Raw genomic sequence first — 14,762 nt, 5'->3', positions numbered from 1 at the left:
ATCTCTGAGATCAAAGAACAGTTCCTTTGACTTTATGGTATAGTTTGCTCTGACATGCACTGTCAACTCTGAACTTATATATACTGGTGTGTTTCTTTATAAATCATGTCCAAACAATTGAATTGGCAACAGGTGGGCTCCAATCAAGTTGTAGTGACATCTGAAGGATGATCAAAGGAAATGGGATGCTCCTGAGCTCAATGTGGACTGTCTAAGGAAATGGGATGCTCCTGAGCTCAATGTGGACTGTCAAAGGAAATGGGATGCTCCTGAGCTCAATGTGGACTGTCAAAGGAAATGGGATGCTCCTGAGCTCAATGTGGACTGTCAAAGGAAAGGGGATGCTCCTGAGCTCAATGTGGACTGTCAAAGGAAATGGGATGCTCCTGAGCTCAATGTGGACTGTCAAAGGAAAGGGGTGTGGATACATACAGTAACAGTGAAATGTTTTTGACACACCTACTCATTCCAGGGTTTTTCTTAATTTGTACTATTTTCTATATTGTAGAATAATAGTGAAGACATCAACTATGAAATAACACATGGAATCATGTAGTAAACAAAAAAAGTGTTAAACAAATCAAAATATATTTTATATTTGAGATTCTTCAAAATAGCCACCATTTGCCTTGATGACAGCTTAACACACTCTTGGCATTCTCTCAACTAGCTTCACCTGGAATTCTTGAATGAGTAGGTGTTCTAAAACGTTTGACCAGTAGTGCATCTATAATGATGACAGACACACACCCCCCAGCCCCTACAGTCTCAGAGCTGTAATCCTAGATCTTAGTTAACATGTTGTCAACCTGATTAGTAGGATCAGGAGATGAGTTAAGAACATCACGTAAATGGATTCTATCTTCAGACCCTCCCTGACTCCCTCCCCTCCTGCAGGACTGACGGACTAGAGTAACAGAACAGAAAAAACAGACACACTGGTTTGAAGTATTAAATTGCAGGCAATGGGCTCAAATCCTTCTTTCTGGGACAATGTGTCTGTCTGTCCGTCTGTCTCTCTATGGTCTCTATAAGAGGGCACTCTGAAATACACTTTTGGCTCTGAAATGTGTGACAGTGTCTCGACTCTTTCATCTTCACCATAACTTTAGCTAACAAGGCACCTCAGGTCTCCCTGTGTTGTAACAACTGTACCTCGTCTCTCCCCTTCTCCCCTCCAGAACCCCCAGGACTGCTCCAAGGCTAGGAAGCTGGTGTGTAACATCAACAAGGGCTGTGGCTACGGCTGCCAGCTGCACCACGTGGTCTACTGCTTCATGATCGCGTACGGCACCCAGCGTACCCTCATCCTGGAGTCCCAGAACTGGCGCTACGCCACAGGCGGCTGGGAGACCGTCTTCCTCCCAGTCAGTCAGACATGCACCGACCGCACCGGAGTCACCACCGGACACTGGTCAGGTGAGTTGACCGTGACCTTTGATGAGGGGGTCGTGTCCATGGTAACATACTTCACACAGAGCACACGGTACCAAGTAACAGAATGACATTATACATCTAGTTCATCGTTTATGGTACAGGGAGATTGATGATGACCATTGTACTGCTTTGAGTCTGCCTCTGCTCTCTTTTATGCTTGAGAGAGAGACCCACCAGTCCCAATGTGGAAATCTGACAGCAGGGATATGTCATCCAGGCTGGGGAATTTCCTAAATAATAATTAAAAAATACTTTTAATATTTATTCCAAGGCATGATTTAAATTCTGCACACTCGGATATTCACATGCCCACTTTATTTGTTTCTTAGTTTCTCTGTAAATGTAATTCTGTTGATTAATGAATTATTTATCTTTTGTTTTAAATTGCAAAATGATCAGGTTTGAAGGTAAGACCAGGTGCAGACAGTGTCGAAGTAACAAAAGTGTATGAAATCGAATACAGGCAGGCAAAGGTACAGGACGGCAGGCAGGCTCAGGGTCAGGTCAGGCAGAGGTCTGTAATCCAGAGTAGTGGGGAAATGGTACAGGATGGCAGGCGGGCTCAGGGTCAGGTCAGGCAGAGGTCGGTAATCCAGAGTAGTGGGGCAATGGTACAGGATGGCAGGCAGACTAAAGGTTGGGGCAGGCAGAAAGGTCAAAAACGGGAAAACTAGAAAACAGGAACTATCGACAAGACAGGAGCAACAGGTTAAACGCTGGTAGGTTTGTTGAACCAAATGAACTGGCACAGACAGACAGAAAACACAGGTTTAAGTACCCAGGGGATAATGGGGAAGATGGGCGACACCTTCAGGGGGGTGAAGACAAGCATAAGGACAGGACAAAATGGTGATTAGAGTGTTGACTGTCTTTAATGGTTTTGTTTGGTGAAATATTCCAGTTCATTCAAAGCGACATTTCTTCTTTTCATTTGCTCTTTTTTATGAGAACGAAAGCAGACATTCTCTTGTCTTCTCTCCATCCCTCTCTTCTCTCTCTACATCCCTCTCACTCTTTCTTCCCTCCGTGGGGATGTCCCATTGTAAAAGTACCTCATTCATATTTCATTGACTTGATAAATGTGAAGTAAAACTGTTCTTGCTAATTATTACTCTCTATCAGAATGTGTCGTCAGCACTCCTACTCAGAGAAGGAGGGTCAAGGAGTACAATCTGTCTTAGCCATTTATATAGAAGAGTCATTAAAAGGCTTAGTCATAGTGATTTCCACCACTAGCAGTGCTGCAGGTGTGACTGTGTTATCTGCTTTCAGCTGTTGTACTTGTTCACCCAACGCCCATGGATGTTGGAACTTTCATTGTTTCCACTGTAACTATAACTACTTGGATTGTTTGTAATTGTATTGTTCAGTGTCCTTTGAAGCTTCTTGACCGGGCTTACTTGTTAGTAATGAGAACAGATGTATTTATCTGACTGATTTAAGAATGGTTGAATGGATAAAGACTGAAACTAGTTATTCCAGATTCTGTATGTTTGAATGTTGTGTGGTGTTTAAATAATAAGAACTGGAAAACAGGGTGTCCAAGGGCATTGGTTCCCAACCAGGGTTACTAGGACCCCTGGGGGTACTTGGCCTATCCACAGGGGGTACTTTAGAATACTCATGAGATCATAGGCCTATTGGTAAAATGCACATGAGGGGGTACTTTACTGGCAGAGCAAAATTCAGATGGTGGTACACTAACCGAAAAAGGTTGGGAACCACTGTCCTAGGGGATACAGGCAGAACCAGCCAGCAGCAGTGTTAGTCTAGAGCAGTGGAGAGGAGAGAGAGAAACCTACCAAAAAACAGATTAGGCAACAACAAATTGAATCCATTTTAGACTACTTCCTGGACAAAATGTTAATAGTGAAGGTGTAAACGTGGCAGTAGAAAACCTAAACAGTATATTTGACCTCCCAGCATCCCTATCAAAGCAAAAAAATTCAAGCAGAAAACCTAAGAAAATTTAAAACAATGACAAATGGTTTGATGAAGAATGCAAAAACCTGAGAAAGAAATTCAGAAACCTATCCAAACAAAAACATAAAGACCCAGAAAACTTGAGCCTACACTTTCACTATGGTGAATCACTAAAACAATGCAGAAATACGTCAGAAATCAGCTCAATGTAGTTGAGGAATCCATAGCCTCTGAACACTTCTCGGAAAATGGAAAACACTAAACAAACAACATGAAGAGTTATCTATCTAATACGGAGATGTATGGATAACCCACTTCTCCAATATTTTTGGCCCTATAACAAAGAACAAAGAACAAACAGCAAAAACATATACATGATAAAATACAAATGTTAGAACCAACTATTAAAGACTACCAGAACTCCCTGGATTCTCCAATTACATTGAATGAACTTCAGGACAAAATACAAACCCTACAACCCAAAAAAGCCTGTGGGGTTGATGGCATCCTAAATGAAATGATAAAATATACAGACCACTAATTCCAATTGGCTATACTTAAACTCTTTAACATTATCCTTAGCTCTGGCATCTTCCCCAATATTTGGAACTAAAGACTGATCACCCGAATCCACAAAAGTGGAAAACAATTTGACCCCAGTAACTACCGTGGGATATGAGTCAACAGCAACCTTAAGAAAATCCTCTGCATTGACATTAACCGAACACTTGTACATTTCCTCAGTTAAAACAATGTACTGAGCAAAGGTCAAATGGACTTTTTACCAAATTACCGTATGACAGACCATGTGTTCACCCTGCTCACACTAATTGACAAACAAACAAACTAAAACAAAGGCAAAGTCTACTAATGCTTTGTTGATTTCAAAAAAGCTTTTGACTCAATTTGGCGTGAGGGTCTGCTTTAGAAATGGATGGAAAGTGGTGTTGAGGGAAAACATACGACATTATAAAATCCAATCAACACAAACAATAATGTTGCAAAAAGCACACATTTCTTTCCACAGTGCCATGGTGTGGGACAGGGATGCAGCTTAAGCCCCACCCTCTTCAACATATACATCAACGAATTGGCGAGGACACTAGAACAGTCTGCAGCACCCGGCCTCACCCTACTAGAGTCAAATGTCTACTGTTTGCTGATGATCTGGTGCTTCTGTCCCCATCCAAGGAGGGCCTACAGCATCACCTAGATCTTCTGCACAGATTCTGTCAGACCTGGGCCCTGACAGTAAATCTCAGTAAGACAAAAATAATGGTGTTCCAAAAAAGGTCCAGTTGCCAGGACCACAAATACAAATTCCATCTAGTAAACATTGCCCTAGAGCACACAAACTATTCATACCATGGCCTAAACATCAGCGCCACAGGTAACTTCCACAAAGCTGTGAACAGTCAGAGAGGTATGAGAGACAAGGTAAGAAGGGCCTTCTATAGCATCAAAAGGAACATAACATTTGACATACCAATTAGGATCTGGCTAAAAAATACTTGAATCAGTATAGAACCCATTGCCCTTTATGGTTGTGAGGTCTGGGGTCCGCTCACCAACCAAGAATTCACAAAATGGGACAAACACCAAATTGAGACTCTGCATGCAGAATTCTGCAAAAAATCCTCTGTGCACAACGTAGAACACCAAATAATGCATGCAGAGACAAATTTAGCCGATACCCGCTAATTATCAAAATCCAGAAAAGAGACGTTAAATTCTACAACAAACTAAAAGGGAGTGATTCCTAAACCTTCCATAAAAAAAGCTATCACCTACAGAGAGAAGAGTCCCAATAAGCAAGCTGGTCCTGGGGCTCTGTTCACAAACACAAACAGATCCCACAGAGCCCCAGGACAGCAACACAATTAGACCCAACCAAATCATGAGAAAACAAAAATATAATTACTTGATCAATTACAAAAAAATGAAGAAAAAAAACTGAGCAAACTAGAATGTTATTTGGCCCTGAACAGAGAGTAGACAGTGGCAGAATACCTGACCACTGTGACTGACCCAAACTAAAGGAAAGCTTTGACTATGTACAGACTCAGTGTGCACAATGCCCTCAAACTGAGCTGCATTTCCTAACCTCGTGCCAAATGTATAACCATATTAGAGACACCCCTCAGATTAGAGACATCCCTCAGATTAGAGACATCCCTCAGATTAGAGACATCCCTCAGATTAGAGACACCCCTCAGATTAGAGACATCCCTCAGATTAGAGACATCCCTCAGATTAGAGACATCCCTCAGATTAGAGACACCCCTCAGATTAGAGACACCCCTCAGATTAGAGACATCCCTCAGATTAGAGACATCCCTCAGATTAGAGACATCCCTCAGATTAGAGACATCCCTCAGATTAGAGACACCCCTCAGATTAGAGACATCCCTCAGATTAGAGACATCCCTCAGATTAGAGACACCCCTCAGATTAGAGACATCCCTCAGATTAGAGACATCCCTCAGATTAGAGACATCCCTCAGATTAGAGACATCCCTCAGATTAGAGACACCCGTCAGATTAGAGACATCCCTCAGATTACACAGACCCGCAAAGAATTCAAAAACAAACTCAAATTTGATAAACTCTCATATCTATTGGGTGTAATGCCACAGTGTGCCATTTTACCAGGTAACTTGATTGAGACACATTCTCATTTACAGCAACAACCTGGGGATATAGTTACAGGAGAGAGGGGATCATTGAGCCAATTGTAAACTGTGGATGATTAGGTGCCATTTGGACTTGGAACTATTTCCACATATGACATTTGAAATGTGTTTATTATTTTGGAACTTTTGTGAGTGTAATGTTTACTGTTAATTTGTATTATTTATTATCTATTTCACTTGCTTTGGCAATGTAAACATATGTTTCCATGCCAACTGAACTGAGAGAGGAGAGATGGATAGAACCACAGCAGAAGCCGAGACAGAGCTGCATTTCCTGACAAAATGTAAAAAATGTGAAACCATTAGTGTCATTTCCCCAAATTTGAAACCCTTATTTTACCCTTGATTATTGTTGTTAATGTTGTCCCGTTGAAAATATTGATAATTATTATTTTAATTGTGTTAATATTGTAAATCTCAACATTGTGTGGAAGTGAAACACTTCTTCTCCCTGTGTTCTGCTGTTATGCCATGCTCCTCATACCTCACTATGCTTCTCAGTGCATCTTTACTGCTACATGCATCAAAACACCATGCTGGAGGCTCAGGAGTTGAGAATTGATATCAATTCAATTCAGTCCTACTCTATCACTACCTACAGTATCTCTCCCTCTCTCTCTTTCTCGCTGTCTCCCTCACTCCCACCCCTCTCTGTCTCCCCATCCCCTCTCTCTCCCCACCCCCCCCCCCCCCCTCTCTCTCTCTGTCTCCCCCCCCCCTCTCTCTCTCTCTCTCTGCCCCACCAACTCTCTCTCTCTGTCTCCCCCCCTCTCTCTCTCTCTCTCTGCCCTACCAACTCTCTCTCTCTGTCTCCCCATCTCTCTCTCTCTCTCTCTCTCTCTCTCTGTCTACCCCACCACCCCCCTCTCTCTCTCTCTCTCTCTCTCTCTCTCTCTCTCTCCCAACCCTCTCTCTCTCTGTCCCCCCCCCTCTCTCTGTCTGTCTTCCCCGCCCCATCTCTTTCTCTCTCTCTGTCTCTCACTCTCTCCATCTGTCTCTTTCCCTCTCCCTCTCTACCGTCCCTTACACTCTTTATTACTCCCCCTCTCTCTCTCTCTACCTCTCTCCCCCCCAGGTGAGGCTAACGACAGAGACATCCAGGTGGTAGAGTTACCCATCGTTGACAGTCTCCACCCCCGCCCCCCCTACCTGCCCCTGGCTATCCCAGAGGACCTGGCCCAGCGCCTCCACCGGCTCCATGGAGACCCGTCCGTGTGGTGGGTGTCTCAGTTGGTCAAGTACCTGATCCGGCCCCAGGCCTGGCTGGAGAAAGAGATCCAGGATACCACCGCCAAACTGGGCTTCAGCCACCCCATCATAGGGTAGGTGGACGCAATACACACACTAGAGTGCTACACAGATCTGTTTTTTGGCGCCGCACCCGCCCCACGTCGGCCACATCAATTACAGCCCCACCCAATACCCGAGATCAGGACAGATTTCTGTCCACAACCCCACCAACCCAATCTACGCACCTAGAGTTGTTCGAAAGCAGATCCGTTAGCAGCCATATAACATAAATTATTAATTCATTGTGTTTATGACTCCAGGATATTAGGCTTTTTTACTATTATTAATATTATTAGGTAATTATTATTATTCCTATTACTTCTACTAGTATGACTAATATTATTATTATTATTATTCCTATTACTACTCATAGTATTATTATGACTAATATTATTAGTATTACTATTCTTATTCTTAGTATTACTATTATTATTACTATTCTTATTCTTATTATTACTATTCTTATTACTATTATTATTATTATTATTATTATTACTATTATTATTATTGCTAGTATTATTATTAGTAGTAGTAGTATTACTATTATTATTTTTATTATTATCATTGTTATTACTACTATTAGTATTATTATTATTAATATTATTATCATTATTATTACCACTATTAGTATTATTATTATTAGTAGTAGTATTACTATTATTATTTTTATTATTAGCATTATTATTACCACTATTAGTATTATTATTATTAACAGTATTACTATTATTCCTACGGTTAGTATTATTAATACTATTATTATTATTATTATCATTATATTATTATTACTATTATTATTTTTATTATTATTATTATGATTATGATTATTATTATTATTATTATTACTATTCTTATTCTTATTATTGCTGGTATTACTATTATTATGTGTTGTTGTCTTAGGTCTCTCTTTATGTAGTGTTGTGTTGTCTCTCTTGTTGTGATGGGTGTTGTTGTCTTAGGTCTCTCTTTATGTAGTGTTGTGTTGTCTCTCTTGTTGTGATGGGTGTTGTTGTCTTAGGTCTCTCTTTATGTAGTGTTGTGTTGTCTCTCTTGTTGTGATGGGTGTTGTTGTCTTAGGTCTCTCTTTATGTAGTGTTGTGTTGTCTCTCTTGTTGTGATGGGTGTTTTGTCCTATATTTGTATTTTTAATCCCAGCCCCGTCCCCGTAGGAGATCTTTTGCCTTTTGGTAGTCCATCATTGTAAATAAGTATTTGTTATTCACTGACTTGTCTAGTTAAATAAAGGTCAAATAAAATGAATTAAAACATAAAAAATAGCCTTCTTACATAATTAAGCCTATAGCTGACAAAACGATACATTCAATATCGTTTAGATAATCAAAGAGTTTAGGCCTAATTCAAATTTAAATACACCATTCCCAGAATCTAAATATAGGCTTAAAAAATAGGATATAATTATTTAATAGTCTAATGAACTGATAATTAACGGAATAATCAAAAACAAATAGGCTGCTTGTTCTTTGTGCCGGCTGTGTATCCATCTACCACGTTGGTGTCCTTCCGAACTGGGGATTTTACTCGTGCAGCGCCTGTTTCCACGGTGATGTTGTAGCCTATTTCCTTATCATAGCCTTTATTTTTATTTCTAGGCCTACGTCAGCCGTTTTTGCATGAGCTAGACTATCCAGGGAAGTAAACTTGGCAACGCGTCATATATATATAGATAAGTGAAAACAGATTTTGAGAATTTTTTGCAAATGTAAAAAAAAAAGAAGACTGAAATAGCTTATTTACATAAGTATTCAGACCTTTTGCTACGAGACTCGAAATTGAGCTCAGGTGCAATCTGCTTCTATTGATCATCCTTGAGATGTTTCTACAACTTGATTGGAGTCCACCTGTGGTAAATTCAATTAATTGGACAGTGTATGTCAGAGACCAAGCAATGAGGTCGTAGAGCTCAGAGACAGGATGGTGTCGAGGCACAGATCACAGTCCCCAAGAACACAGTGCCCTCCATCATTTGTAAATGGAAAAAGGTTGGAATCGAGACTCTTTCTAGAGTTGGCTGCCAGGCCAAACTGAGTAATCGGGGGAGAAGGGCCTTGATCAGGGAGGTGACAAGGAAGCCGATGGTCACTCTGACAGAGTTCCTCTGTGGAGATGGGAGAAACTTCCAGAAGGACAACCATCTCTGCAGCACTCCACCAATCAGGCCTTTATGGTAGAGTGGCCAGACGCCACTCCTCAGTAAAAGGCACATGACAGCCCGCTTGGAGTTTGCCAAAAGGCACCTAAAGGACTCTCAGACTAGATTCTCTGGTCTGATGAAACCAAGATTGAACTCTTTGGCCTGAAAGCCAAGCATCACATCTGGATGAAACTTGGCACCATCCCTACAGGGAAGCAAGGTGGCACCATCCCTACGGGGAAGCATGGTGGCACCATCCCTACAGGGAAGCATGGTGGCACCATCCCTACGGTGAAGCATGGTGGAACCATCCCTACGGTGAAGCATGGTGGCACCATCCCTACAGGGAAGCATGGTGGTGGCAGCATCATGTTTTTTCAGTGGCAGGGACTGGGGGACTAGTCAGGATGGAGGGAAAGGTGAATGGAGCAAATTACATAGACACCTTGATGAAAACCTGCTCCAGAGCGCTCAGGACCTCAGACTGGGGCGAAGGTTCACCTTCCAACAGGACAACGACCCTAAGCACACAGCCAAGACAATGCAGGAGTGCCTTCAGGACAAGTCTCTGAATGTCCTTGAGTGGCCAAGCCAGAGCCTGGACTTGAACCTGATCAAACATCTCTGGAGAGACCTGAAAATAGCTGTGCAGCAACGCTCCCATTCAACCTGACAGAGCTTGAAAGGATCTGCAGAGAAGAATGGGAGAAACCCCAAATATAGGCGTACCAATCTTGTAGCGTTATACCCAAGAAGTCTCGAGGCTGTAATCACTGCCAAAGGTGCTTCAACAAAGTACTGAATAAAGGGTCTGAATAGTTGTGTTAATGTGATATTTCAGTTTTGTATTTTTAATACATTTGCAAAAATGTATATAAAACAGTTTTTGCTTTGTCATTATGGGTATTGAGTGTAGATTGGTGAGGGGAAAAAACTATTTGATCAATTTTAGAATAATGCTGTAATATACAAAATGTGGAAAAAGTCAAGGGGTCTGAATACCTTCAGAATGCCCTGTATGTACACCGTTCTTTTTTGTCCCTGTCTTTATCTATTTCTCTTTCTATATACTTCTCTCTCTCCCAAGGGAAACACCTGCACACACAGGCACACACACACACACACACACACACACACCACATTCTCTTCATCTCTCTCTATCTCCACTGAGTGATGCGATTGAAATGTGAAAGCAGCTCTTTTCCCTTTATGTTGTGGGAGGGAGGGAGGGTGCAGGTAGAATGCTGTGAAGTGCTGGGTTGTCTGTCTCCGTGGTTTGTAGTGAGCAGTGGAATCTCTTCTCAGACCTTCTCAGGAAGTAACAAACTATAAGGAGTGTAAATACATGTACCCCTACTGTGCAGAAGGCTATGGCTACATCCCAATATTCTGAACTGAGGGAGACATTTAAGAGCATTGGGACCAAGTCTTTGATGCCTGAGCTCTATAGGGCTTGTAGATAGACTGGTGTGAACTGAGAGGCCAGTTGAAAGGGCTGAATAGGCAGATCTCCAAAGACCTGCACTGCTCTTAACAATGTGATTCCTGTGTGTGTGAGAGAGAGAGACCTGTAAAGAGAGGGAGAGAGTCAGACAGAGAGAGATGAAGAAAAAGAGGGAGGGAGGGAGGAAGGGAGGGAGGGATGCTCCAGCCACTCTCCACACAACCCACTCTATCTACCATCCATCACTTTAGGAGAGGAGCGCTCTGATTCACACACACACACACACACACACACACACACACACACACACACACACACACACACACACACACACACACACACACACACACACACACACACACACACACACCCCCTCTCCTAACCCAAGTCCTCTGACCCATCTCCTTTGTGTGTCCTCTCCTGTAGGGTCCATGTGCGACGGACAGATAAAGTGGGGACAGAGGCAGCCTTCCACCCTATAGAGGAGTACATGGTTCATGTAGAAGACCACTTCCAACATCTGGCTAGACGCATGCTGGTGAACAAGAAGAGAGTCTACCTGGCCACCGACGACCCCGCACTACTAAAGGAGGCCAAGGCTAAGTACGAATGCCTGGCTGTGTGTGTGTGTGTGTGTGTGTGTGTGTGTGTGTGTGTGTGTGTGTGTGTGTGTGCCACTGGCAGTGTGTGTGCCACTGGCAGTGTGTGTGTGTCTGCAGGAAGGTCTTATGTTATAAATGTACTGACTATGACTGAGATATGAAGTTGTCTCAGCTAACTGTCTGAAGATGAAGTGGCTCTGGATAAGAGCGTCTGCTAAATGACTAACATGGACATGTATTGTGTATGTGTTTGTGTGTATGACGGAAAGCTCAGTTTAGTGTTATGATAAAGTACTAAGGACACAGGAACAAATTACACTCTCACGTTGCCTTATTCACATTGATATCTGTATGATACTTTAGGCAGTCTATATCTGACTGCCTCGGTCTGTGTGTGTCTCAGGTACCCAGACTATGAGTTCATCAGTGATAACTCCATCTCGTGGTCTGCGGGGCTACATAACCGCTACACGGAGAATTCACTGAGAGGAGTCATCCTGGACATTCACTTCCTGTCACAGACCAACTTCCTGGTCTGCACCTTCTCCTCACAGGTGACCTTTAACCTCTCACCTTCTCTTCCACTCTCATCCACTGTTTTTCCTGTCTCCCACTGATCAGGGACCCTACTATAACCTATGTGGTCCTGCAGGTTTTCATGCAGAATATATAAATAACAGAGGTGATAGAATTCCCTGGTATTCAGACCTATAAATGGTCATGATTGTTGTGTTCCTCCAGGTGTGTCGTGTGGCATATGAGATCATGCAGACCCTCCATCCGGACGCCTCGTCTCACTTCCACTCCCTGGATGACATCTACTACTTTGGTGGCCAGAACGCCCACAACCAGCTAGCCGTGTATGCCCACCAGCCCCGCAGCCCCGACGACATCCCCCTGGAGCCCGGCGACCTGATCGGGGTGGCGGGGAACCACTGGGACGGAAACTCCAAAGGCATCAACCGCAAGACGGGCCGTACCGGCCTCTACCCGTCCTACAAGGTGAAGGAGAAGATCGAGACCATCAAGTATCCTACGTACCCCGAGGCAGACAAGATGCTGAATCAGTAGAGAGAGACTGAGATGCAGACTGAGATGCAGACTGAGATACAGACTGAGATGCAGACTGAGGTACAGACTGAAATGCAGACTGAGTTGCAGACTGAGATACAGACTGAGATGCAGACTGAGATGCAGACTGAGATGCAGACTGAGATGCAGACTGAGATTCAGACTTGGGTGCAGACTGGGGTGCAGACTGAGATGCAGACTGAGATGCAGACTGAGTTGCAGACTGATATACAGACTGAGATACAGACCGATATGCCGACTGATGGGCCGACTGAGATGCCGACAGATGCAGACTGCAATGCAGACTGAGATGCAGACTGAGATGCAGACTGAGAGACAGACTGAGATGCAGACTGAGACGCAGACTGAGATACAGACCCGAGATACAGACCTGAGATACAGACTGAGATACAGACTGAGAGACAGACTGAGATGCAGACTGATATGCAGACTGAGATGCAGACTGAGACGCAGACTGAGATACAGACCCGAGATACAGACCTGAGATGCAGACTGAGGTACAGACTGAGATGCAGACTGAGCGACAGACTGAGATGCAGACTGAGATACAGACCTGAGATGCAGACTGAGAGACAGACTGAGATACAGACGCACACTGCTCACTTATGAGAGGAGAGAGACCCTCAGCCCGGTAGAGGGGACGAGGAGGAAAGCACTTTGAACGAGTGGTGGTGTTTGTCGGTGGAAGGGTTTGCGTGTGTGAGTGTGTTCATGCTTGCTTGCATGTGTGTGCGTGCGTGAGTGACAGAGGAGTATCTACAGAGTATCTACAGGGTATCTGACGTACTCCTGACCCTCGGGGACTAGGACCCTCCAGTGGATCCCTCCATCAGGATGGTTAATAAGACAACAATGAACGAATGAATGAACGACAAGAAGAAATACACGAAGGATAGCACTCCGGTGGAATGATGAAGGGATCGTCCAATCGCAGCTCTTTATTTAAATAATAATTGAGAAACCTCAGAATGATGACTGAAACAAAGAATTATAAAGAGAACCAATTGTGAACTACAAGAACCAACAAACAAACTCTTGACTTTCTCCTCTCCTCCTGTGCTGTTCTCTTCTCTGTTCTCTTCTCTGTTCTCTTCTCTGTTCTATTCTCTGTTCTATTCTCTGTTCTATTCTCTGTTCTATTCTCTGTTCTATTCTCTGTTCTGTTCTCTTCTCTGTTCTATTCTCTGTTCTATTCTCGTCTCTGTTCTCGTCTCTGTTCTCGTCTCTTTTCTCGTCTCTGTTCTCTTCTCTGTTCTCTTCTCTGTTCTCTTCTCTGTTCTCGTCTCTGTTCTCTTCTCTGTTCTCTTTGTTCTATTCTCTGTTCTCTTCTCTGTTCTCTTTGTTCTCTCTGTTCTCGTCTCTGTTCTCGTCTCTGTTCTCTTCTCTGTTCTCTTCTCTGTTCTCGTCTCTGTTCTCGTCTCTGTTCTCTTCTCTGTTCTCTTTGTTCTCGTCTCTGTTCTCTTCTCTGTTCTCTTCTCTGTTCTCTTTGTTCTCGTCTCTGTTCTCTTCTCTGTTCTCTTCTCTGTTCTCTTTGTTCTCGTCTCTGTTCTCTTTGTTCTCTTCTCTGTTCTCTTCTCTGTTCTCTTTGTTCTCTTTGTTCTCTTCTCTGTTCTCTTCTGTTCTCTTTGTTCTCTTCTCTGTTCTCTTCTCTGTTCTCTTCTCTGTTCTCTTCTCTGTTCTCGTCTCTGTTCTCGTCTTTGTTCTCTTTGTTCTCTCTGTTCTCGTCTCTGTTCTCTTCTCTGTTCTCTTCTCTTCTTGTGGACTGCATCGACCTCCCATTCTTGTTGTAGCCAAATGTTTTCTTCCTTCCTTCTTTCCTTCCTGCCTCCCATTCCTCTCCTCCTTTCACTCCTTTCTTCACTCACTCCATTTCAATTTACCCCAACTTATGCATCTTTTCTTTTCCACTCCACATTGTGCTTTTGGATAAGTGATTTTAATATTTTAATATTTGTTGTTGGTGTGTGTGTGAGAGCATGCTCCTGTGTGAGCATTCGAGCGTATGAGTGTGTGTGTGTTGTGAGTCCAAATATGGTGCCTACAAAGGAAAATGGCTTCTGTACGTCTTCTCTCCAAATGTCTCTGTTAGAGTGTCAAAGTGACGTCAGAGCCATAAGGACTCAGGCCTTGCC

General features: G+C 43.2%; 1 protein-coding gene across 2 annotated transcripts in view; it reads left to right on the top strand.

The window, feature by feature from the left end:
* The window catches only part of LOC110504230 (alpha-(1,6)-fucosyltransferase), a 149,876-nt gene extending 136,364 nt beyond the window's left edge, over window positions 1-13,512 (top strand). For both annotated transcript variants that reach the window (XM_036962384.1, XM_036962383.1), the window contains exons 7-11: window positions 1,182-1,419; window positions 7,129-7,375; window positions 11,363-11,539; window positions 11,942-12,092; window positions 12,280-13,512. In XM_036962384.1, coding sequence (XP_036818279.1) covers window positions 1,182-1,419; window positions 7,129-7,375; window positions 11,363-11,539; window positions 11,942-12,092; window positions 12,280-12,609 — 1,143 coding nt within the window. In that variant the 3' untranslated portion in view covers window positions 12,610-13,512. The remainder of the gene's footprint in view (window positions 1-1,181; window positions 1,420-7,128; window positions 7,376-11,362; window positions 11,540-11,941; window positions 12,093-12,279) is intronic.
* Window positions 13,513-14,762: the final 1,250 nt, after the last annotated feature.

The sequence above is a fragment of the Oncorhynchus mykiss genome, chromosome 25 (genome assembly GCF_013265735.2).
Source record: "Oncorhynchus mykiss isolate Arlee chromosome 25, USDA_OmykA_1.1, whole genome shotgun sequence".
Lineage (NCBI taxonomy): Eukaryota > Metazoa > Chordata > Actinopteri > Salmoniformes > Salmonidae > Oncorhynchus > Oncorhynchus mykiss.
This window is presented reverse-complemented; position numbering and strand designations above follow the sequence as displayed.